At 48.9% G+C, this 26,637-nt stretch overlaps 1 protein-coding gene across 4 annotated transcripts in view; it reads right to left on the reverse strand.

The window, feature by feature from the left end:
* Positions 1-26,637, reverse strand: part of DIP2C (disco interacting protein 2 homolog C) — a 376,181-nt gene that overhangs the window by 149,055 nt on the left and 200,489 nt on the right. For all 4 annotated transcript variants that reach the window (XM_073018672.1, XM_073018675.1, XM_073018674.1 and 1 more), the window contains 2 exons: positions 15,971-16,081; positions 2,672-2,797 (listed from right to left, as the gene is read on the reverse strand). In XM_073018672.1, the coding sequence (XP_072874773.1) occupies positions 2,672-2,797; positions 15,971-16,081 (237 nt within the window). The remainder of the gene's footprint in view (positions 1-2,671; positions 2,798-15,970; positions 16,082-26,637) is intronic.

Here is a 26,637-nt window from a genome sequence, read left to right on the forward strand (position 1 = left end):
TGAAAATTTACAAACGATGCTTTATGGTTTATATGAAAATGCTAGTCAAATAAATCCAAATATTTCACAAAAATAACATTTCAAATAATTTTCTTTTATATTTTGCAGACATCTGTACAATGAGGTTATTCATCACGCATGACCCAGTAACATTTCTCAGCAGTTGGATTCAATATGAGAAATAAGCAAATAACAGCACTGCTTCTTCCATTTCAAAGTCATCATTTCTCTTATAAAAAGTGGTCAAGAAAAATGCCTGTTGCCTTAAATACTAGTTAGTGCCAAAAATGTGGTTTAAAATATTTCAAGTGGGTTATCCTCTTAACGTCCATGTTGTTAGTTACACAAATAACACGTACAATTTTTTACCACATTATAAGTTTTGGCAAATTATAACCATAAACTGAACAAACAGGATTAAGCATATTATTTTTTGAGATAGGGTCTTGCTCTGTTGCCCAGGCTGGAGTGCAGTGGCACGATCATGGCTCACTGCAGCCTCAACCTCCCTGGGCCCAAGTGATCCTCCCAGCCCAGCCTCCTGAGCAGCTGGGACCACAGGCACACACCACCATGCCTGGCTGATTTCTGTATTTTCTGTAGGGATGGGGTTTGGAATGTTGCCCAGGCTAGTCTCAAACACCAGGACTCAAGCAATCTGCCTGCCTTGGCTTCCCAAAGTGCTGAGGTTAGAGGCATGAGCCACCACGCCTGGCCTAATCATTTTTAAAGAGTCTCTATTTATTATCATTTTTTCTAATTGAGATGGGAGTCTTGCTCTGTTGCCCCGGCTGGAGTGCAGTGGTGCCATCTCAGCTGATAGCAACCTCTGCCTCCTGGGCTCAAGTGATTCTCCCACCTCAGCCTCCCAAGTAGCTGGGACTACAGGTGTACACCACCAGGCCCAGCTAGTTTTTTGTACTTTTGGTGGAGACAAAATGTACAAAAGGCATTTCTGTACATTTTGCCATATTTTCCAGGCTGGCCTTGAACCCTTGGGCTCAAGCCATACACCTGCCCTGGACTCCCAAAGTGCTGGAGTTATAGGCATGAGCTACCCTGCTCAGCCCTTAATTATGTGCTGTGGCTTAATATTAAAATAAAGAAAGGGAGGAGTCCAAGGGAGCACATTGGCAGAAAGGACTCCTTTACCAACAACCTTGCTAGCACGGTGTTCACTCCCTTGCCCGCTGGCACTGCGTTCTTTAGATGAAGAACACTTTATGTGTAAATGAAAAACAAGAACAACATAGGAACACCCTGTCTCTACAAACACTTAAAACTTAGCTGGGTGTGGTGGTGAGCATCTGTGGTCCCAGTTGCTTGAGGCTGAAGTGGGAGGACCACTGGAGCCCAGGTTGTCACAGCTGCAGTGAGCCAAAAGCTGTGATCACAATGAATTCCAACCTTGGTGACAGAGCAAGACCTTGTCTCAAAACAAAAAGCAACGAAAACCCAAAATGATGCACTCTTTAAGTTCTGTCCTATAAATTTCAGTACTTTCATTTGTAAAGGTACATAAAGGTGAGACTCAGGAGCTGCTTGGAATAACGTGGGCATACGCTTGACCTCAGCTCTGATCTGAAGACCGTCCTTCTGTCTCACTGCTTGCCAAGACTAAGCTAAACTTCAGAAGTAAAAATACTCCCCAAAATGTTGTACATTTTCAACTATTCGTATTGTACCTTAAGTTACTTTGGTATTGGAGGAAAAACACGGTGTCATTTAAAGTGACATGTAGCTTCAACGTGGGATGTAAGGTGATTCAGGTCCTTTGAGAAGACAAGCGTGCAACAACGACACGAATAATGTTGGAATCGAAATCACAGAAACTAAACACCAAATAGCATAGGTTCAATCCGTGTCTCTAACAAGTATCTGGATAACTAAACTTTCTGCTTTACTTGGGTGTGAAGATCATGAAATGTAGTTTATAATTATTTGGGCAGAGAAAAGAGAGAATTTGGGTAGTTATGTAAAATTCAAGATTAAATAAAACCAGTATTATATAGCAGAAATATAAATTGGCTATTACCTTCAGTAATTTAGATCAGGGGTTGGCAGGTCCGTGCACCAAATCTGGTCCACTGTTCTTGTAAATAAGGTTTTATTGGTACACAGCCATACGCACTTGCTATCACCCATGGCTGAGGGCAGAGTTGAGTCGTTGTGAGAGACCTTATGGCCTTCAGGAACTAAAATACTAGCTGGCACCTTGCAGGCAAAGTTTATGACCTGATTCGGGTAGCTGCCTAAAGTGTCCAATTCGCTTGTTCTAAAACAATCCAACAATATAGCACACTTATCTGAAGATTTGAGACCACACATGCACCAGCCTAATAAGAAAAGTCCAATTCCACCCAGAGGGCTACAACAAACTCTTCCCTTTTCCCTACAAGGAATTAAATGAATAAAACTGTGTGAGATTTTACTGGTATGTATCACATGTATGAGTCTTGATGAAAAGTTAAAAATGTGTATTTATACAGATACATAGTGATGTTACTTTTCCTTCCACGTTTAACTCATATACTGTTTTTGGACTTCTGGTTCATAAAATCTGCATCTCTGCACCATTATTTTGAAGGCAAAAACCCGAATGCTGAGCCAGTGGTCAATTCTGAGGTGCCCAGCATGTTCAGGAGGCAGCGTCGGGGAGCCTGTCCCTTACCTGGAGGGGTGTAGGCGTCCATGGAGGTCTGCACGACCAGGGACCTGCGTTTGGAAGGCATAGGCACCGCCATCTTCCGCTCTTTGTGTTTGGCCAGAGCCGCCTGGACAGCTTCCGTGTGGACATCTGAAACGGAGAGAGCTCAGTCACTCAGTGCTCAGCTGAGGTCCCAGAGGCCAAGCTGCACTTTCCTCTCTGTCCCCGCAGCACGGTTCATCCACCTTCTGAAACTCACCAACAGATGGGTGGGCGAGGAAAGAAAATCAGTGTTTACAATTCCAGTAAAGACATTAAAATTTATTCACAGACTTTTAATTATTCATTTTATTACTGCAGAACCCATATCCACAAGCAAACACTGGCTGTAAACTGCACTGAGATTTTTCTTTTTAGGGTGAATGCACCTTGATCTTTGGAGATTCTTTGTAGGTCACACATTTGTGCCTCCAAATCCTTTCGCTGTACTGCTGAGGCGTGTGCACACCTCGCACCCCAACTCACACAGCCACAGTCGCAGCTCAGCTCAACACCAGCCATGGGCCAGGACTGTGTTGGCTATGAATATGGTTTGACTGTGTCCCCACCCAAATCTCAACTTGAATTGTACGTCCCAAATTCCCCATGTGTTGTGGGAGGGACCTAGGGAGAAAGAGTTGAATCACTGGGGCCCGGCTTTCCTGTGCTATTCTCATGATAGTGAATAAGTCTCCTATAGATCTGATGGTTTATCAGGGGTTTCTGCTTTTGCTTCTACCTTGTTTTCTCTTGCTGCTGACATGTAAGAAGAAGTGTCTTTCGCCTCCCGCCATGATTCTGAGGCCTCCCCAGCCATGTGGAACTGCAAGGCCAACTAAATCTTTTTCTTCCCAGTCTCGGGTATGTCTTTATCAGCAGTGTGAAAATGGACTAACACAACCATTAACACATTTGTGGCTATTAACCCATTACATTAATTCCACACATTCACCGAATGCCTCTTCTGTAAGTCCCTACAGGCTGGGGACGCAGTGGTGATAAGGCAGTCTCATGGCATCTTACACAGGCCACTTCCTAATGGATGAGACAGGTGATAGATGGGCTAGAGAATTAAAGCAGAGACAGAGGCAGCGGCAACTCCAAACTGTGAAGCCAGGGAAGAACCCTCTTAACACAAAATCAGAACAACAGGAATGAACCATACCCGCTGTCAAGACGAGAATCTTTGAGACACAGGCAAAAACCCGCTCAAAGGCCCTACACTGTGAGTGAGAACGGTGTTAGCAGAATTAAAACCACCACCACCAAAAATGGCCAACGTGAGTGAAGACGGGTTGGGGGAGAGGGTCCCCAGGATGGGGCAGTTTTCTCTGAAGCTGCGAGAATGATCCCACTGAAAGGGAATTGGACGTGGCTTTCTGGCTTAAACCCCCCACACGCTGCCCCCTGAGACAGGACCCAGACCCTCAGCATCACGCCCACAAGCAGCTCATCGCACTGCTTGGTCTTGGTCAGCCTTTGTGCACACTTCTCTCCCTAACTAGATAAAGAGCCTGGTCATCTGGCCACTATTTCTAATTCCCAGGTCAAAAGCCACTATGTGACTGACTTTGCTCATGGCCAAAAACTGAAGGGATCAATGAGGTGACAGTCCACTCACTTCCACAAATCGCTTTTTGTTTTGCATCTTCTCCATTTTAAACTTTCTGGATGTAATTTCAAATACACAGAAAATCTGCAAGACCAGCGTAGCGAATTCCCACATAACTTACCAGGCTCAACTTAGGCCCATCTGCTCCTATCTTACATCACTGCTTTCCCCGCTCCTCCATGAATTTTCTAAGTCAAATGAAAATAAATTTCAGATACTATATCCTTCCATACCTAAATGTTTCAATGTATTTCCTCAACACAAGGATATGCTCTCAGACTCATTTTCCTCAAAATCAGGAAATTAAACTGTCATATACAAAGTTCACTTTCAAATGGTGTCAACTGTCTCCATAATTTTCTTACTTTTTCTTCCTATTTTACGATCCAATCCAGGATCATGAATTGTCATGTGATTTTTACCCTCCTAGAATCCAAGTTTCTCAGCTTTTGTGTTTCTTGAAATTGAAAACGTTAAAGAATACAGGTCAGTTATTGTACAGCTTGTCCTTTATTTTGGTATCCTCCGGACTAGACTCAAGAGTATGGATTTTAGCAGGGACACCGCAGAAGTCTGTCCTATGTGACAATGTTAACATCAGCAACTCAGTGAAGGTGGTGCTTAAGTTCCTCCAAAGCAAAGATGCTACTTCTCGGGTCACAATTAAGATTTGGGAGGAGAGACCATGACACTATGTGCATATTCTGTTTTCCATCAATTCTTCACTACTAGTTTTAGCATCCACTGATTTCCTGTCATTCCTTCTAAATCATTAGATCTTCCATATTCACGTAAAATTATTTTGTCTTTCATCATTCATTTACATATGTCAAAATGTACTCATGCAGTCTGGCTTGGTGGGCTATAATTCGTAGTTATAATGGTTTGTTTTGTTGCTCAACTGGTTCCAGATGTGACACCGGATTCCCCAGCCCCTGGACCAGGGCTCCTTCTTGTGAAGAACAGTGTTTGGAAGCTAAGACTGGGCACCGGGTGCTGCTGGGCATTGCCGGCAAGCAGAACACACAGCATGCGTGTACACGCATGTACACCCACACCCATCCACAGGCACTTCTGTCCCTGTCTACATCTGTCGGAAGCCACCAGCTCATACTGGTACCTCCTGCTGCAACCCAATCCCACATGATCCATTCCAGTCTTTGGCCTTTTCTTATTTCTACCTCTCTTGCCAAGAAAGAAACCTGGCTCCTGTAACCCTCAATATATTCACTACTTTATTAAGCTTATTTGCTTAAGCCTGGAGATACAGAAATGCTTTCAGAACTGCTCTCTAATACCACTGTGAAAAATCTATCAAGTAGAGTTCAGTATTCATTTGTAATTCTTTTTTCATTTTTCTTTTTGGAAGGGAGGGAGTACAAAGTATACACAGTGAAATGTTCAGATCTTAAGTACACTTGGTGCATTTCGATAAATGGAAATCTATTACCCTAATCAAACCTTTTGCCTCAAAGTTCCCACACATCCCCTCCCAGTCAATCCTGGCCCTCACGAGACAGCCACTGTTCATTCTCGAGGAGTGTTCTTGGCGCTCTTCCGTCACCCGTGACTCGCATAGATTCTCCATCGTCACATGGACTCCACGGCATGGTGTTCACTCTCTGCTCAATTCAAGGCTACTGGAACTCATCCCCGTTGCCTGTTTTGGTTTCAGTATTTTGTACGTTTTTCCCGATGGGAACTAGGACAATGTATGAATATATCAGAATTTGCTCATGTTTCTCCAGATGAGAGAGATTTATGTTGTTCCCAGTTTTTGGCTATGACAATTTACTCTGGAGATAATTCTTTTACAAGGACACACATTTTCATCTCTCCTTGTGAACGTCTACAGCATACCTGCTGGGCCATATGGTAAGTGTACACATTTTAAAGAAACTGCCACACGGTTTGCTAAAGTGGCTGTGCCATTTTAAGTTTCCATCAGTCTGAGATTCAGCCTGTCATATCTTCACCAGCACCTGCTACTGTCCTCCCTCTCCACTCTTGTGAAGGGGAACCTCGTGGGTGTAAGTTGTACTTACCCAATGACTCCCTGGTGAGCACCTCTCACGGGCCACTGGGCATCTGTATACATCTGTTGTGAAGAGTCCATCTTGCATGCTTGCAAAATTCACACCATTTGTTTGTACATTTCCTAAGATGTTCTAAATAAGGCCCTGTGTCTTCTGTACATCAAGCATCTCCCTGCTTCCAAGTCTTTATGCCTTTTAGTTCTCCCGACTCACTTCATGGACGAGGGCCCCAGTGTGCACCATGCGAACCTGAACCACGGAGAGTGGCCACGCTCCCGACACCCCTGACTGTGGGCAGAGCTCCCCGGCTGCCACCACTGAGGAGGGGGTCAGCTCTTGTTTTTCAGGAATGGCCTTTATCAAACGGAGAAAGTTCCCTTCTGTTGCTGATGTGACAGGAAATTCGTATAAGGACTATTAAATTTCAACAGATGTTTTCCAGTGTCTACCGAGAGGATAAAATGGGTTTTCTGCTTTATTTTTGTTAATGTGGTGAATTACATTGATTTTTGAATGATGAGCCAAGTGTGCACTGCAAAACTACACATCATGAGAACAAACTCTAAGTGGTCATGGTATTCTTCTCCCTTTTACATATTTCTGGATTTGATTTAGTAAGAATTTGTTAAAAGCTTCAGCATCTGTATGTCAACAAGAGTGAAAGGTGTGAGATTTTGCTTCGCATGCAAACTAACAAAGGGAGCCAGCACCAGCCCAATGCACTGACGGAGCCGGGACATTTCCGGGCCAGAAACAAAGGGCTTGTCACGCACAGTGGGGCGGCAGGATCCACTCATCCCAGTGATACTCAGGATCACACAGTGGGGCAGCAGGACCCACTCACCCCGACGATACTCAGGATCACACACAGTGGGGCAGCAGGATCCACTCACCCCGACGATACTCAGGATCACACAGTGGTCAGGTAAAGAACTGCTTACATTTTTCTCTTCTGAGAAAATTTGTTTTTAGCAGCCATGGCTCTCAAGGCACTCACTTGCACATTATACATAATACTGCTTGTGGCCAAAGTCACGGTACCTTCCTACTCTTAAATAATTTACCAAGAGTTCTGAAAGGCAAGTATTTTCAAGAGAAAAGTGGTATGTGGCTTACCCTAGGCTAAGGAGTGACTTAGCCGGACAATTCTTGTGAAATATGCGATTTTTCTAATTAGAGAATCTGAGAACAAGGTATCAGTGTGAGTCTGTTATCTCCACGAGGGAGTGAAATGGGTGCTGAGAAATTGAGGGAGCCTCAGAACAGGAATCTCACAACCTCAAATGGGGAATCCAGCAAATGGGAAAGCAGTCGCTCGGATTCACGGACGTTTCGGAAAGATTCACGTCCACTCCGTGCTGCGTTTGAGCGACTTTTCTTGTTGTGATGTGGACCCGATAGAATGGAGGTCCCACGTAGACATTCGGCATTTGTGAGGGTCTGGCACCATGACTCACTGCTACAGATTTAACATGTTTATGCATAAATTACAATGGCTCAACTCTATAAAAACTGATAGCAGTTATGGATCAATTCCCTCATTTCTCACTTGGGCCACACTTCCTGTTTCTGCAAGAACATATCGGTTGGCTAGAAGACACGATGTTGACATTGAAAAGAAAAAGGACCTTGTATAAAAATGATGCAGAGAATTCTTCTCAAAGGCCACTGGGACACACTGTGTTGGTGACCAGCTGTCTACCAGTGGCAGCGAGAGAGACAGAGCTCCACGCGCGAGCAGCCACAGCTCCCGTGACCCACACCAAGACCCCCAGGGTGACGACAGGCCAACCAGCAGCCTTGGAACGTATACTTCCTTCCCGAAATAGCTTCCCGAGAGACAACAAACAGAGATAATTGCAGGCATTTCTATGACTGGTCTGGAACAAAGAAACCATTCACCTCCAACAAGGAACACATCTTTTTTCAACTGAGGCAAATGAAAAGATTAAGGAAACAGCACAAAAGCCGGTGGTTCTGTAACCTATGCACACACGGGTATGTACACGTATGTTATACACACACGGATATGTACACATATGTATGTGCACACATCTATGTATATGTCCGCATGTGGGGGTATAAAATATACTGTCTATGCCTCAATAACGGCATCTCCTAGATTCAGCCTGCAACCTCCTCAGGGCCAGGGTGGGAGCCTGGAAGCCCATCTCCGCAGCACCCTGGGCTCCCCAGCCCCTGCCTGTGGGAGGTGACTGGTGAAGCAAGAAACCCTCCCAGTCCTGTTCTCTCTACACCACATCCAGAACAGACGTACACCCAGTGTAGAAAGCTCCCAAGCCCTGAACGGATCATTCGATTCTAATTCAGACTGACCTAATCTCTGCAGTGCAGTCCTACAAACAGATTTTCAAAAAGTTACCAAACCACTACCTCAAACCTCATGCTTTCTCTGCTTCGAAAGAGGGCATGGGACTGGCCACCATACGGCCACCAGAACACACACAGGGTGTTATCCTATTGCCCTTCAGTGCCCAGAAGAATCATGTGGTCTCTCATGCTAAAAACAAAACCGCAACCACCGCAATCCAGCTTTTCAAGTTGCAGGGAGTTTTACAGCCTGTATGTCGTCTTCCTTTTTGCCCCAAACTGGATATTCTTTTCACTTTCTCCTTATTTCCTGAATATAATTTGATCAATACAATTAAAGTGCTTGTGTTAGAAGCAACTTTACTTAAAAAGTATTGAAAGAACTACATCAAAATATTAAGAGTAGTCATTTCAGAACAACAAGAGAACAATATACCGTTTTTTGTTCATTCTTTTCAACATTTGCAAAGTTTTTTGCCTTCAGTGTAGTCACTTTTGCAATCAGAGGTTACAGTGCTTGATGGAATGAGGCCATGAAACACACACACCACCCAGTTTCTAACACAGAGCAATCGTTTGGGGAAGGATGGAGACACAGGAAAGGTTCATCTTAAAGTAACACAGGTGCTTTTTTCATAAAAGCAAAAGACATTTTTAAAAGTGTTTGCACCATACACAAGTCTGCTAAATTTGGTCAAAAAACTGAGAGAAAACAGTAACAGAAGAACACTTTAGCCCACAAGGAGACCAGCACACCCAGCTCGAGGCCACTCCAGACGAGGACGGAGAGTGGTTTCCTCACAGCTGACCCACAGGATGGGGTAACACGAGCAGGAGGGAAACACAGGGACCACAAAGACGTCAGACTGTGGGCTGCACGGCAAGAGACAGCAACACAAACTAGCAGAGTAATTAAAAACTATTGTAAAAAGATGTCTACATTCTATTTTAACCTGAAATCAGTGGCACGGTGACACTTCAACACATCTATAAACAGCACCCCTGTAGATTCCGTCAGACTCTACACTGAACAATGTTAAGACGAGTAACAACAATAGGATAGCCTCCCCATTGTGTGATGGGGTCTTCTCAGTGCAGACCCTTAGAGCGTGCTGACCCATCATCAAAACACAGCGAACACGTGGAGAAAGCACAACCTGTCCAGGTGTGAAGATCGGCTTCTGAAGCATGCAGTGTAATTATGGCTGAAAGCATTTCCTGCGATGCTGAGTGAAGTGTTTGAGTCAGAATCTACCTCTGTGTGTTAAGTTGTTGCTGTATTTAATAATTTCCATCCAACTCAAAATAGCCAAGGCAGAAAGCAGCATCCAACCACAAACACCTAAAATACCGATTAAATGGACAGCACTTTGTGGAAAGACCTTTCCCAGCGTGACACCTAGAGGGGACAAGGAGGCAACCCATGCCACGATGGCCCCCCGGTTCCTCTCGCTGCTCCTCCTGCATCCTCAGCACAGCCGGGTGCTTTGCTAGTGCCCTGCTGCAGAGAAAACACCCCACGCAGCTACTGGGGAGGTCTTCTCTTACGACCTCCAGCTTAAAAGGCGGCATGTCCACTGGCCAGGTGGCCCAAATCCCACAGGTGAGGGGAGAGATCTGACCACAGGGTGCAGGATGGACCCATCTCCCATGAGAGCCAACGCCAGCGGGTCACAGGGAGTCCTGGCCAGTCTGAGGCCTGGGTGCGAGGAAGGGGGCAGTGTTGGATGAACACACAGTGCTGCAAAGGGTATGAGCTGAGAACAAAGACGTTTACAAAGCTCTGCATAAAACCCAGATCATTCTGAGAAGAGCTCATAAGATGAAGAACTTTTAGGAAAATAAAACATGGGTAAACAGATTGCTACAAAACAAATATTCCCTTGAAAACACAACATCCTTTTCACAAAATGAGCCGACAGATGAAATCCAGCACCTGTGCAGCATCAGAAATCCATGAAAGCATCTGATCAAGTGTCCTCCAAAGCCTTAATTACAAATGCCCTGAATACAATTTTACCCAGCCATGTCAACGAGACACCAGATGAGAGGCCATGAACTGGAAACCATGAGAAACAAACATCCCGGGTAAAGGTACCAGGCAGGATTACAGAGGAGTCAACAGATATATGCGCGGAAGTCACGAGAGTAACAAGATTCACCGGTCATGCTGGACACACAGTATCATGGACTCCAGCAAATGCCTGAAATGCAAATACTTAAAAAGACAGGAGAAAATCATCTGGAAACTCAGCAGTGAGGACAGAGGGCAGTGACTTTTTAGTATTTCTAAATATCTTTGAGGATGAGCACCGAAAGTGGTCAAGGATATTTCCACCTACGGAGAGGCCAGGAAGTAACCGGTATACATGTGCCATGGTGGTTTGCTGCACTCATCAACCTGTCATCTACATTAGGCATTTCTCCTAATGCTATCCCTCCTCTAGTGCCCCAGTCCCCAAAAGGCCCCTGTGCATGATGTTCCCCTGTGTCCATATGTTCTCATTGTTCAACTCCCATTTATGAGTGCAAACATGTGGTGTTTGGTTTTCCGTTCTTGTGTTAGTTGGCTGAGAATGATGGCTTCCAGCTTCATCCATGTCCCTGAAAAGGACATGAACTCACCCATTTTTATGGCTGCATAGTATTCTATGGTGTATATATGCCATATTTTCTTTATCCAGTCTATCATTGATGGGCATTTGGGTTGGTTCCAAGTCTTTGCTATTGTGAACAGTGCTGCAATAAATATACATGTGCATGTATCTTTATAGTAGCATGATTTATGATCCTTTGGGTATATACCCAGTAATGGGATTGCTGGGTCAAATGGTATTTCTGGTTCTAGATCCTTGAGGAATTGCCACACTGTCTTCCATAATGGTTGAACTAGTTTACAGTCCCACCAATGGTGTTTCTCCACATCCTCTCCAGTATGTTGTTTCCTGACTTTTTAGTGATCACCATTCCAACTGGCATGAGATGCTATCTCATTGTGGTTTTAATTTGCATTTCTCTTAATGACTAGTGATGAGCTTTTTTTCATATGTTTATTGGTCGCATGTCTTCTTTTGAGAAGTGGCTGTTCATATCCTTCATCAACTTCTTGATGGGGTTGTTTCCTTCTTGTAAATGTGTTTAAGTTCTTTATAGATTCTGGATATTAGCCCTTTGTCAGATGGATGGATTGCAAAAATTTTTTCCCATTTTGTAGGTTGCCTATTAACTCTGATGGTAGTTTCCTTTGCCGTGCAGAAGCGCTTTAGTTTAGACCCCATTTGTCAATTTTGGCTTTTGCTGCCATTGCTTTTGGTGTTTTAGTCATGAAGTCTTTGGCCACGCCTTTGTCCTGAATGGTATTGCCTAGGTTTTCTTCTAGGGTTTTCATGGTTTTAGGTCTTATGTTTAAGTCTTTAATCCAAGTTGAGTTAATTTTTGTATAAGGTGTACGGAAGGCGTCAAGTTTCAGTTTCTGCATATGGCTGGCCTGTTTTCCCAACACCATTTATTAAATAGGGAATCCTTTCCCCATTGTTTTTGTCAGCTTTGTCAAAGATCAGATGGTTGTAGATGTGTGGTGTTATTTCTGAGGCGTCTCTTCTCTTCCATTGGTCTATATATCTGTTTTGGTACCAGTACCAAAGCATTTTGCATTTCAGTACCATGCTGTTTTGGTTACTGTAGCCTTGTAGTATACTTTGAAGTCAGGTAGCATGACGCCTCCAGCTTTGTTCTTTTTGCTTAGGATTGTCTTGGCTATGCGGGCTTTTTTTTGGATCCATATGAAATTTAAAGTAGTTTTTTCTAATTCTGTGAAGAAAATCAATGGTAGCTTGATGGGGATAGCATTCAATCTATAAATTACTTTGGGCAATATGGCCATTTTCATATTGATTCTTCCTATCCATGAGCATGGAATGTTTTTTCATTTGTTTACATCCTCTCATTTCCTCGAGCAGTGGTTTTGTAGTTCTCCTTAAAGAAGTCTTTCACATCTCTTGTAAGTTGGATTCCTAGGTATTTTATTCTTTGAAGCAATTGTGAATGGGAGTTCACTCATGATTTGGCTCTCTGTTGTTGGTGTATAGGAATGCTTATGATTTTTGCACATTGATTTTGTATCCTGAGACTTCGCTGAAGTTGCTTATCAGCTTAAGGAGATTTTAGGCTGAGATGATGGGGTTTTCTAAATATAGAATCATGTCATCTCTAAACAAACAATTTGACTTCCTCTCTTCCTATTTGAATACCCTTTCTTTCTCTTGCCTGACTACCATGGCCAGAATTTCCAATACTACATTGAATAGAAGTGGTGAGAGAGGGCATCCTTGTAACAGTTTTCAAAGGGAATGCTTCCAGTTTTTGCCCATTCAGTATGATATCGGACATCAAGGTCACCCTGATTTCCTCTCATGTTCCTCCTTGTTAACCCAACATTCAGGTCTTACCGCTATTAACTTGTGAGCATTTCTCAAATCTGATACTTTTTTTTTTTTTTTTTTTGAGACACAGTCTCACTCTGTCACCCAGGCTAGAGTGTAGTAGTGTGATCTCGGGTCACTGCAACCTCCACCTCCTGGGTTCAAGAGATTCTCCTGCCTCAGCCTCTGGAGTAGCTGGAATTACAGGCATGAGCCACCACACGCCCGGCTAATTTTGTATTTTTCGTAGACATGAGGTTTCGCCATGTTGGCCAGACTGGTCTCAAACTCCTGACCTCAGGTGATCAACCTGCCTCGGTCTCCAAAAGTGCTGGGATTACAGTCATGAGCCACAGCGCCCAGCCCCAACAGATATCTCTTAAGTACACATCAGTTTCAGGCATTCTGGGTTGTTTAGACTCCCCCACTTTCAAGCCCAGGCTCCATGCTGCTGCTAACGTGATCTTCAAACCCTGACTGGCCCTCACTGGCCCTTTGCCTAAAATCTTCAAGTGGTTCCCCATCATCTTCAGGACGAAGTCCAAACTCCCAAGCATGATGCTCAAGATGCTATAACCGGCCCCTCCTACCTGACTTCTTGCCCTTTCCCAAATGTGTCATGCTCCCTCATCTTCCTTCAAAATATAGAAGCCAGGCAATATTTCAGGTGTGTGGCCCACACGAATGAACAAAACAGAGATCCTGGCCTGTGTGGACCTCGTATTCTTATGGGAGAAGGTGAGAGGTAGGGAGGTGGATGGTGGAAGAATGGCTGAGTAATTGGGTAAACGGATGAGATGTCTGATGATAGATGGATGGATGGTGGACATACATGGATGATTGATAGGTAAGTAGATGATTGGTGAATGCATAAACAGATACAGAGGTTGATAAATGGATGACTGACAGGTAAGTAGATGATTGGTGAATGCGTAGACAGATACAGAGGTTGATAAATGGATGACTGACAGGTAGATAAATAACGAATACACAGATATGCAGACAGATGGACAGAGTGTCGTGTGGTTATAACGGCAGTGGACACATGAGTCAGGAGGGGAACGGGAGGGATTGTGTATGAAGAGGTGCCGTATTTTACAATTTTACACAAACAGCAGAAATGAACCATACTTCTCACGTTGGGTCTGGCTTCCCCTTCAGAGCAGAGCCTGCAGTCTCTGAGCTGAAGCGTCGGTCTCCTCTACCCACCCTCCCACTCTCAGCCACTCCCTCTGCCGTGTGCCTCTCCCCCCGCATGCCTTCCTGCCTTTGAAGAGGTGAGGTAAGGTGCACGGGTGAACAGAAAACGCGCCCGAAGCCAAGAGATCACCATCTCCTGCTACACCCACCTCTCTCAGGCTTGTATCGAGAGAGAAGAGTGTGAGACAACCACAACCACAACCACAACCCGCCACACTTATCTTGTGGAGTAGCTGGGATTGTGAAGATGGCACGATCGAAAGGTAAACACAGGGTTTATCAACCCCGCTGCAGCATCGTGGAGAGAGAATGTAGGAAATAGACGTGGATCTCCCTCTCCTGTGTGGTAAGATGTCAGGCCAAAGCTGGGCTTGCATCCTCCTGCGAGGAGCGGGCCCGTGTGATCGTCGGCCATCGGGCAGCCTCCCTGAATTTGTTTCCTCATCTATAAAATGGCAGACAGACCCACACTGGCTTCCGTGAGAACTGAAGCGATGTGAACTCATGCCTGCGTGCACGTCTGGGTGTGTTGTGTGTTCACAGACAGGGCGCCCACACGGCGGCATTGACACACGGTGAGGGAAGCGTTCACCGCAGGCTGACAGCACGTGGGCACCTCCACACTCCTGAACTCGACAGGGGCCTCCGAGACACCCACGTGAGTAAGAGAAGGTCTCAATATGTGTCAGGGCTTAAGACCACTGTGAAATAACGGAGGTTGGATTCGGGAGCAAATCCTCTTTCGTTCCATCCCCACACATTTTCCTGGGGTCAAAGCCTCCTTGGAGAAGGCAGCAGGGGCACCGTAGAGGTGGCATCAGCTTTTCATTCAGGCTCTCAGGTGTGTCCTTCTCGTTTGCACGGGTGACACTCCCCGAGGCCATAAAATCTCTCTAGAAAGAGGAGCAGAGCCAGGAGGCCAGACGGCAACTGAGGAGGATGCAGAAGTGGCTAATCACATGAGCCTGTGTGGACCGAGAGATTCGTTACAGCACAACTAAGACTCACAGCCTTTCCTCCACCACCGGGTGAGTTCTGTCATCCCTTCGACTCTGTTTTTTCTTCTGACACAGGAGACAACAGCCACAACTACTGGGGTGCAGTAGCGTGATCTCGGCTCACTGCAACCTCCGCCTCCCAGGTTCCAGCATTTCTCCTGCCTCAGCCTGCTGAGTAGCTGGAACTACAGGTGCCCGCCACCGTGCCCGACAGCCTGAGTTTTCTGTTACTAAATTAATGAAATTTCAGCTGGCCAAGCCCAGGTGGCAGTGGCAGACAACCCTGTGCAGATGACATCATAAAACACGGAGGAAAAACAAACAGGAAACACAGGACAATGTGTGGTTTTCATTTCTGTTTAGAAAAGTAGACCTGGAAAAGAAATCACTGAGGGTAAGGAGAAGAAAAAACTTGCTAGCAACCACGATTAAAAAGTTATTTAACAGTGATGCCTAAAAATGAGAAAAATTTGGCATGAGATTATAATCTTTTTAATTAGTGTGAAATTCTGAATAGTAGACAACGTGGGCTTGTAAACCACGTGAACAGCTATGTACCAGACACTGGGGTCTCCCAGCAGGGTGTATCTCCCAGCACGCTTCTGCCTCGCCCAGTGGCTGGGCACAGGCACCCTCCTGGCACAGGCAGCAGATGGACGTATTGTCACACCCCACCCCGCGCTTACCTGACCGATAGCGCTCATCTCGTGACCCTGAAGACCTTCGGCGGTGGTAGCGAGAGGCAGAGGAAGGAGTGACAGGAGCCCGGCGTTCTTGCGGCAAAGCTTGGTCCACCCCTGGATTTCAGGGAAGAGGGAACAGAGAAGAGTGAGGCGTGGCTGTGCTCAGCGGACTCCAGCAAATCATCCCCTCCATCCCCACAGCAAAGCCAGAGTTACCCACGGGACTGGGCATGGCAGCACCTCAGAGCCCACAGGCAGGAGGGCCAGGACTGAGGGGAAGCTCTCCCATAGCCGGGGAGACCCCTCCTGCCTGGACGCCACCACGGCCCCTCTCACAGCACAAGGGTCCACTGACAGGCAGGGAGAGACACAAACTCAGCCACAGGTAGCAACTGAATTCCTGGGAGTTAGAGAAACAGGGCCCAAGACACAGACTCAAGTTATGACCTTTCATGTTGTAAATATACAGAATGGGCTGTGTAAGTTCTTAAGAAAATTTAAAACTTAATGATTAAAGCAATTTTTAAAATAAATCTTACAGGATAATTTAACAGTACAATTCAGGTAACCAGGACATACCACGAACGTCCAGCTTTGTCATTCCAGATTACTCTCTGGAAACTTACTCCATTTGATGCCAAGTGGTTTAACAGATTATATTTGACTATGAATTACAATTATTTGATGGATTACAAAAAAACGTTAATGTGGTCAGATGAAAACAATTTAATGGTATTGGTCAAAACACTGACGTGAATCCACCTGTCACGGTATTGGTTATACTCAGGTAGTAACAGGGTGGCAAGGAACACAACTAGATGAAACGAAGCCCCCAAAGGAAGGACATCATCATCACAGTTCCACAAAGAACTGCTCTGATACCACGGGAAAAATATCATCCCCACAGTTCCGTGAACGGCTCTGATACCATAGAAAGGACCTCATCGTCACAGTTCCGTGAAGAACTGCTCTGAGACTGAGCACCAATCACTAACAGATGCTTCTTCAGACATGGATCAGTAATATTTGATTGAAACTAAACCAGAAATAAAGCTTTAAGTTAACAAGAAATATTTAGTCCCTGGTTTTCCACTATGGGCTCTTATGACAGCTGTTGAGTCTGAATCTGTGGGCTTCATGTTCCTCTCACTCAGGTGGTTTCTGCACATCAGCTTTTCGTGGTGTGTGTGCAGACCCTACGTATCAGGCTGGTGAGTTCAGAACTAAATGAAGCACAGCTCCACACCCCGTCACCGCGCCCCCACCCTGTCATTTTGTTAAGTCTCATGTGCTCTTCTTTCAGCAGCATCCAAATCACCATCAGTTCCTGAGGAACAAACTGCTGCTACCAACCTCTTGCAATCATTATCTACACATGATCCTTTAAAAATGATCTTCAATTACCCTTTTTATCAAACAGATGCATTTTAGGAAATCAGAGTGTTACCAAGTCTCACGTGAAAAATAGTAGTTACCTGGCACTTACGTTCATAAACACGGACTTACCACACGACTTCCTGAATTGTCCTTTAGACACCACCCCTTACACCACTGTGGTCATCACGTCAGGGTCTGCAGTGTGCTACAAAAATACCGTCCTATCTTATCCTTTTCAATGATTCTGGAGTTAACACTTTTTATCTATTTTCCATTATCCTGGCTTTCGATGTACCTATTGCCAACCCTTTCACAGTTCTTCCGCAGAACCGAAAAACTCTCTCCCACACTTTCTCGCCCACGATCAAACACTGATAACCTGGTGAGAATTTCTGATTTTCCTGGAAATCCTCTTGGAGCCCCGCCCTGATCCCCACCATGCTATTGTCACTGGGTGCCTTTCTTCCCGCTGGCCGTGCTGCTCACTATGTTGGTCACTCGTTCTCAGCCCCTCAATGCCCCCCCTGCTCTCCCCACTCTCCCATCCTAAAGGAGCACCTCGATTGCCTCAGAAAGGGCTTCATCGGGGCTGTTTCATTTGCCTGAAGAGTCCTCTCCTCTCCTGTTTCATAACCAAACACAGGCGCATTCATCCCTCTGGGCTGGGCTGTTTCCTCCACGTGTGCTCTGACCTGGGGCCTGTTTTCAGTATCGCCTCCAAATCTGGAGCCTCCCTGGTTTAATTTCTCCAGATAACACACATGGCTGGGAAGGGGGGGAGGGGGGAAAGAGGGGGAAAGAGGGGGAAAGAGGGGGAAGGGGGAAAGGGGGGGAAGGGGGAAAGAGGGGGAAAGGGGGGGAAGGGGGAAAGAGGGGGAAAGAGGGGGGAGGGGGAAAGAGGGGGAAAGAGGGGGGGAAGGGGGAAAGAGGGGGAGAGGGGGGGAAGGGGGAAAGGGGGAAAGAGGGGGGAAGGGGGAAAGAGGGGGAAAGAGGGGGAGAGGGGGGGAAGGGGGAAAGAGGGGGAGAGGGGGGGAAGGGGGAAAGAGGGGGAGAGGGGGGGAAGGGGGAAAGAGGGGGAGAGGGGGGGAAGGGGGAAAGAGGGGGAGAGGGGGGGAAGGGGGAAAGAGGGGGAGAGGGGGGGAAGGGGGAAAGGGGAAGGGGGAAAGGGGGAGGGGGGAAGGGGGAAAGGGGGAAGGGGGGAAGGGGGAAAGGGGGAAGGGGGAAAGGGGGAAGGGGGAAAGGGGGAAGGGGGAAAGGGGGGAGGGGGAAAGGGGGGAGGGGGGAAGGGGGGAGGGGGAAAGGGGGGAGGGGGGAAGGGGGAAAGGGGGGAAAGGGAGGAAGGGGGGGAGGGGGGAAGGGGGGGAGGGGGGGAGGGGGGAAGGGGGGGAGGGGGGGAGGGGGGGAGGGGGGAGGGGGGAAGGGGGGGAGGGGGGGAAGGGGGGGGAAGGGGGGGAAAGAGGGGGAAAGAGGGGGAAAGAAGGGGGAAAGAGGGGGAAAGAAGGGGGAAAGGGGGGAAGGGGGGGAGGGGAGAAGGGGGGGAGGGGAGAAGGGGGAAAGGGGGGAAGGGGGGAGGGGGAAAGGGGGGAGGGGGGGAGGGGGAAAGGGGGGAAGGGGGGAGGGGGGGAGGGGGAAAGGGGGGAAGGGGGGAGGGGGGAAGGGGGGAGGGGGGAAGGGGGGAAGGGGGGAAGGAGGGGAAGGGGGGGAGGGGGGAAGGAGGGGAAGGGGGGGAGGGGGGAAGGGGGGAAGGGGGGAGGGGGGAAGGGGGGGAAGGGGGGAGGGGGAAAGGGGGGGAAGGGGGAGGGGGAAAGGGGGGGGAAGGGGGAGGGGGAAAGGGGGGGGAAGGGGGAGGGGGAAAGAGGGGGGAAGGGGGAAGGGGGAAAGAGGGGGGAGGGGGGAAGGGGGAAGGGGGAAAGAGGGGGAAAGGGGGGAAGGGGGAAGGGGGAAGGGGGGAAGGGGGAAGGGGGAAGGGGGAAGGGGGAAAGGGGGGGAAGGGGGAAGGGGGAAAGGGGGGGAAAGGGGGGAAGGGGGAAGGGGGGAAGGGGGGAAGGGGGAAAGGGGGGGAGGGGGGAAGGGGGAGGGGGGAAGGGGGAAGGGGGAAGGGGGAAGGGGGGAAGGGGGGAAGGGGGAAAGGGGGGGAGGGGGGAAGGGGGAGGGGGGAAGGGGGGAAGGGGGAAGGGGGAAAGGGGGGGAGGGGGGAAGGGGGAAAGGGGGGGAGGGGGGAAGGGGGAAAGGGGGGGAAAGGGGGGAGGGGGGAAAGGGGGGGAAAGGGGGGAGGGGGGAAAGGGGGGGAAAGGGGGGAAAGGGGGGGAAAGGGGGAGGGGGGGAAAGGGGGGGAAAGGGGGAAAGGGGGGGAAAGGGGGAGGGGGGAGGGGGGAAGGGGGGAAGGGGAAAGAGGGGGAAAGAGGGGGGAAGGGGGAAAGAGGGGGAAAGAGGGGGAAAGGGGGAAAGAGGGGGAAAGAGGGGGAAAGGGGGGAAGGGGAAAGGGGGGAAGGGGGAAGGGGGAAAGAGGGGGAAAGGGGGGAAGGGGAAAGAGGGGGAAAGGGGGGAAGGGGGAAGGGGGAAGGGGGAAAGAGGGGGAAAGAGGGGGAAAGGGGGGAAGGGGAAAGGGGGGAAGGGGGAAGGGGGAAAGAGGGGGAAGGGGGGAAGGGGGAAGGGGGAAAGAGGGGGAAGGGGGGAAGGGGGAAGGGGGAAAGAGGGGGAAGGGGGGAAGGGGGAAGGGGGAAAGAGGGGGAAGGGGGGAAGGGGGGAAGGGGGAAAGAGGGGGAAGGGGGGAAGGGGGGGAAGGGGGAAAGAGGGGGAAAGGGGGGGAGGGGGGGAGAGGGGAAAGGGGGGGAGGGGGGGAGAGGGGAAAGGGGGGAAGGGGGGAAAGGGGGGAAAGAGGGGAAAGGGGGGAAGGGGGGAAAGAGGGGAAAGGGGGGAAGGGGGGAAAGAGGGGAAAGGGGGGAAGGGGGGAAAGGGGGGAAAGGGGGGAAAGAGGGGAAAGGGGGGAGGGGGGATGGGGGATGGGGGAAGGGGGGGAAGACGTGGCCGCCTGCTCCCTGGACACCGTTCTCTGGGCTCCACGTGTACAGCACCCACGGCTGTCCCCCGTGTCTGCATCTTGGCTTTCTCCATTTTGCTAAATGATGAACCACAAATTCCTCTACTTGACTTCTCTTGTGCTGTGGACTTACAGTCACTGACATCTTAGCAGTTTGGAGAAACAGAGACAAATGCACACTTCCAAGTTGCCAAGTGTAACCAGTGGCCGGACGTTTTTAATGCTTCACCTTCAATCTCAATACCGCATGTATCCAGTCCATGCAAACACGCTTCTTGGGATTACCTCCAACCCTAACCTCCTCTTGGTGCCCACAGATGATGGAGTTCTAGGCTGCTGCTCGGCTTCTCACAGGCCTTGTGTGTCTGATCTCTGCACACATACCAACCTTCTGCATACCAACCTTGTGAATATCTCCTCTCATAGGTGGAAATGCAAAGTTTGCAACAAAAGTTTGAAAACAAATGAAGAAAACGGAAGACTAGCTTCTACAGGTTGCAATAAGACAGCAAAAGAAACAAGTATGAACATGCACGTTTCCTTCATTCATTTTCCTCTGACGTCATCCCAAATGAGGCTGCAGGTGGCTTAATGGCGTGTTCCGGGAAGAAGAAAGCCACAATTGAATAGGCGTCGCTCAACTGGATTCCAGCCTGTGACCGCACAGGACCCAGGGGCAGCAGAGGGGGCGTCCCCACTGTCCCCATCACAGGGAAACCAAGCACGGCTGCTGGAACATATGCCTCTTGGTAGCACGAACGCGAATGATCACTAAGATGCACGACCACAGCATAGTGCTCTGCGCTGCCCAGAGCTCACGTTCATAGTCACGTTCGGTTTGGGGAACTGTGGCTGAAAACCAGTTCTCAGGCGCGTCACAAAGACTGGAAGCCTCTTGACAGAAGGTGTGGTCAGGGGAGAGAGGCTGGCATGGTCCCTGGGAAGGGGGCATCCCCAGGGAGATGGGGTGGCCGCCCACACCACAGTGGCCTCCACAGGCTGGGGGCCTGGCAACATGGACACCATGTAGTTACTCAAGATGTTAAACGCACTAGAAAAAAGTCTACTGCATTTCTAAACTTCTCAATTTCCAGATTTCTAAATTCAGATAGAGAAATACACTGAAAATCTTGATTTTCAACATATTTTTAAAAGAAATCATCACGAATGTGTGGAGAAAAACTTAAATTTTAAAAGTATGTAGGATTTAAGATGAGAAGGCCTTGCTCCAAATTCCCATCTTATTCTCAACTAATCCCCTGTGTCCCAGCGTGCTGGGGGTGTAGACACATCCGAATTCCCGTCTTATTCTCACTCATCCCGTGTCCGGGCGTGCCGGGGGTGTAGACACAAATGTCTCTATGGCTGACCTCGGCTCCCAGGGCAGAGAGAGGGAGGAAGGAAGAGAGGGAGGAAGGGAAGAGGGGAGGAGGAAGGGAAGAGGGGAGGAGGAGGAGGGCCAACAGGCTTCTCCTGGCCTCTTTCTTGGGCACCCAAGGGCAAGCGCGCCGGCCTCCACAGGAGCGTCCTGCACGAGAAGCCTGCCCTGGGCCCTTCGTGGAACTGCGGGGGATTTTCTGTATTTCAGGTCTGTCCCAAAGCAGTTTCTGAATTCTCTCCAGGCCTCAATTACATGCTCTTGTTCATATCACAGAACTTGTTTTTAAAATAAGTGCAATCAAGGACTTTGCCAGAAAGCAAACAAGACAACTGCTGTAAACACACGGGTAAGAAATTTAATAATTTTCTTTGTATTTACTCAGATGGGAAACACCATACAATGGAAAGACTGAAATTCCATCCTAAGCACCTGACACCTGCCGGCCCCAACCCTGTGAATCCTCACACTGTCCTTTGTTCTTGTTTTTTTAAATGGAGTCTGGCTCTGTCGCCAGGCTGGAGGGCAACGGTGCAATCTCAGCTCACTGCAACCTCCGCCTCCCAGGTTCAAGAGATTCTCCTACCTCAGCCTCCCGAGGAGCTGGGATTACAGGTACCCATCACCATGCCGGGCTAATTTTTGTATTTTTTTAGTAGAGATGGAGTTTTACCATGTTGGCCAGGCTGAGCTTAAATTCCTGACCTCGTGATTTGCCCGCCTCAGCCTCCCAAAGTGCTGGAATTACAGGCAATAGCCACTGCGCCCGGCCCCACGCTGTCCTCCTTTCTATCCATCTTTCACGAACCCAAATCTTTGCCGCAAATCACTATACATTTCCTTAACAACCCTTTTCCTGTTATACTAGTTTAACTCAGTTAGGGACTCAAGCATTGGAAATTGCCAGTGATCCGGGGTCAGGCGAGTCTGACGTCTGTGTCTCATCCGCCAGCCTGAGCCCCGGTCCACACTCGCTGGATGAGATGCCAATCTCACCATCAGGGCCGGGGTTTCACGTTTCTGCACTTTGCTTACACCTCGGATTCTTCACAAAACCCACATGCCCAGCTCCAAAGTGGGTGCTACCCTCCCCACTGGAGACACCCCGCACGGCGTGGGCTCAGCTGCAGCCCCTCCCTAGTGCCTGACATCTGGGAGGAGGACTGCGATTCACTAAATATTGCTAAAAAGACCAGGAAATAAATGCACGGATCAAACCGACAGCTGCGTGTGACAGAACACGTCTCCAGCAGCTGAGCGTGTTACCCTTGGAACACGGATGACCTGGAATACAGGTGGTCCACCTCTCACTGCAGCAACTCGGTCTAGAAGGATTCATGCTGTCACGGGCAGTGCAATCTGGACACCCACATTTCCCCTCCTCTGGGATTGAAGTTTAAAGATCCTCACCTTGTGAGCTGCCGCATGACCTAACCACTAAGTGGAGGCAACCAGCCAGGGACAGGACCCTGGGACCTTCAGCCCAGGTGAGGAGGCGGTCCCTGCCCCAGTACTTGTCGTGTGGGAAGGGCTACCCTGGGGTCACCGGACTGTAACTCTCATAGCAGCACCCGCTGTGCACCTGCCCTGGGAAAGCACAGCCTCTGCTGACACGAAGAATCAGAACCACCAACGGCCGTCCCAGGCAAACAGGCCGGGGTCAGCCAGCCACGTCTTCTAAAGACGACAAAACAAAACAAAACAGCATTTATGTGCTTAAATATAAGAAAGTTTCTCATTCCATATGTAACCAAAGTGCCAAATTCACAAACGCCGACTCCGGGGCACCTCTTCCTTCATGACTGTCAAAGCCCAGTGGGACAGTCTGCAACAGGACCTCAAAGGAAGCCCTCTCCATGGGGACAGGGCAAGGCAGCCACTGCAAGCAACAGCACTCAGGCCAGAGCAGCTGTTCTCATGAGAACATGTGATCCAGTTACAGGATCAAACACGGGGATGCGAGCCAAGTCCCGAAAAGATAATTCCATGGACTGGACGGTGCTGAGGTATATGTTACCCACTGTCATTCTGATCATTAGTTAGCACTTACATGTTACCATCTGCCATTTAAATTTATCCAAATCAAGAATAAAAGAAACTGTGGCCCAGATAGACGCCTGAGGTAGTGGAAGGTCTGCGGTGCCTGCTTAGGGCGTCACGTGGATCTGAGTGTCGTGTGGGCATGGTGGCGTCTGCCCTCAGGGACACTGCACATCCATCCTCGTACCACGGTGGGGACCGTTACCCAGTGTGGGGGAGAAGCAAGCACTGCCCCGCCCACCCCCATGGCAGACTCAGCCCCTCTGTGCCGCACCCCGGAATCCATTCAGCAAATACCTGCCCAACATCCACTTTCCGTGAGCAGGCGGCCGCGGCCTCGGGCGACTTACGTCCTGCTGCTGGGGGTTGGGGTGGAGACTGAGCATTTAGTAACCACCGCCCAACTATGACTGTGGTATTTCAGGGACAGGACGACACGGAGATGGCAATCTGGATGGTCTAGACTGAGGGATCAGGGGAGAAATCCAAACTGAGCTTTAAACACTGCCTGGACATGGCTAAGGGCACGGCCTGAGCAGAATTCCTCATGTAGACAGCAGCATGGCCATCGGGAGCCCTGGCAGCAAACAGATAAATCCGGGTTTGTGATCAGAGCCAACAGCCGGACAGCACAGCGCGAGCCTGCAGGCCAGGGCAGCCATCAAGGCCTCCAGTGGAAACTGTGTGGGCTTCACTCACTGACCCGGGAGCCCTCTTCTCTGGGGAGGCTGCTCACGCGACCCCATGGTGGAAACTGTGCGGCACAGACTGACCCCCTCCGAGTCCTTGTAACTTGCACCTGGGCATCAAGCTGTCCGGCTGTTGAAGGAAAAGCAAGCTGGGCTTGGAGAGGAATACGGAATCTTCGTAAATCACTCAGTACCAAGAAACATTTCATGGACAATCACGTAAGAAGTTGAGAAAGAGGAGTTGTATCTGAGCAAGGAAGGCTCCACTATTTGTAGCCACACCGAAGTTTTACTCTCAATCTCCATGGCCTGCATCATAAAAGCAGTGAGGCCTTGTTATCCCAGTCGATGATGTTATTAAGATATCCCTGAAGAAGGTGCCAGGCAATAGACTCCATTTCCTCTGTTTGCAAGTTTGACTGGGCTTAGAGACTGATGAGGGCTGGGTTTGAACCACAGAAGGGTGAGTGCCAAGTGGGCAGCTTCCCCAAGCCGTGTCTTATCCCTGAAGATGATCTTCCGGGCACTCTCTCTGACCTGCCTTTCACTGCACATACAAGTCACATTTATTCCCGGCTCCTGGCACTCTTTTCCTCAGCTAGATCCAGGCAGCTGCTCAGCACCACACTCGCTTCTGAATCCCGGCCGGAGGCCCCGACACAGACGCTGCCCTCCTGAGCAGCTGGGATGTGCCTGGCTGGCCCAGGGAATGGAACCCCCATTGGAGCTCGTAATTCTGCATCCCAAACAACATCCTAGAAACACTCAGGATAGTTTCTGGAGACGTAGGAATGTAAATGTTAAGAAAAAAGGGTGGAAGTTAATCAGAACACAAACCCCTTTACAGGCAAAAGTGCAGCAGCACAGGGGAACAAAAAGACGATCCTGCAGCAAAGGAAGTCACGTCCCATGGGGCCAACCGAGACAGCAGCCCCGGCTTTGGAAACGTCTGCGTTCCTCGCTGCTTCCCAGGACAGGAGCACACGGTGCACGCTCACGCGCCACCAGCAGAGTCTCCAAATGAAGGTCGGCAGGGAAACGCAACCTTGCTGGGCCCCAGCACCCCTGTCCTGACTTCCCCCCATCCCGAGTCCCCCCGAGTCCTGAGTACCCCCCGGCCTGAGTCCAGTGTCTGGGTCTGAATCAGGGGGCCCAGGCGGTCCCTCCTCCTGTTTTCCTCACATTTCCGGCAGATGAATTCAGAAACGGACCTTGTGGCTAGCACCCAACGCTGTCACCTTCTCATCAGCTCCACCACTTGCTCCTGAGGGCGCGAGGGCATCAAGCCAGGGGTCTGGAGAGGAGGAACGCAGTGGAAGCCGGGAGATGAGGCAGGGCGTCCTCTTCTGAGACCCCGATGGCCAATTGTAATAATAAAGTTTGCCTCTATGACTTGATTTTACCGATTTTTTAACAGGGTCTCAGCTCTGTTCCCCAGGCTGGAATATGGTGGCACAATCACAGCTCACTGCAGCCTTGACTTCTTGGATTCAAGCAATCCTCCCGCTTCAGCCTCCCGGATAGCTGGGATCACAGGCATGCACCATCATGCCTAATTTTTTCTTTTGTAGAGATTGGGACTCCCTTTGTTGCCCAGGCTGGTCTCAAGCAATCCCCTGCCTCGCCTCCCAAAGCACTGGGATCACAGACGTGAACCACCACACCCGGCCCTGTGATTTTAAAACACATTTTGAAGTGTAACCCTGAACATGAACCTGAAACTTCAGCCTGCATGTGATTTTTTTCATTCTGTTGGAAAATGCATTGAACTCCCCCTTTTGCCTCATGAAATTCCTATATTCACAATACTGTCCACCCAAAGTAATTTTGACCTTTGAACAGAATCTTTACCGCTAAGAATATACTCTATGATTAACGGGTTTTTCTATTTCAAAAACCCTTACTTTGCTCTTTGGAGATGGAAATCTCAAAATCGCTCCCTCTAGCAGATCTCAGAGGCCAAGACTCATCAGCTCATCCTGTAATCGGGTCTCTGGCTCTAAGACAAAAGTCTGTAGAAGACCAGCGGCTTTCAGAAAAGTTTTATAATCTGTCATGTATTCTTCTTAGGTGTTCTCTAAGTGGTGCCCCGCTGAGAAAGTGGAATTGTAAAAGCAACATTCTACTTCAACAGGCAACGCAGAAC

Source organism: Chlorocebus sabaeus, chromosome 9 (genome assembly GCF_047675955.1).
Source record: "Chlorocebus sabaeus isolate Y175 chromosome 9, mChlSab1.0.hap1, whole genome shotgun sequence".
Classification (NCBI taxonomy): domain Eukaryota; kingdom Metazoa; phylum Chordata; class Mammalia; order Primates; family Cercopithecidae; genus Chlorocebus; species Chlorocebus sabaeus.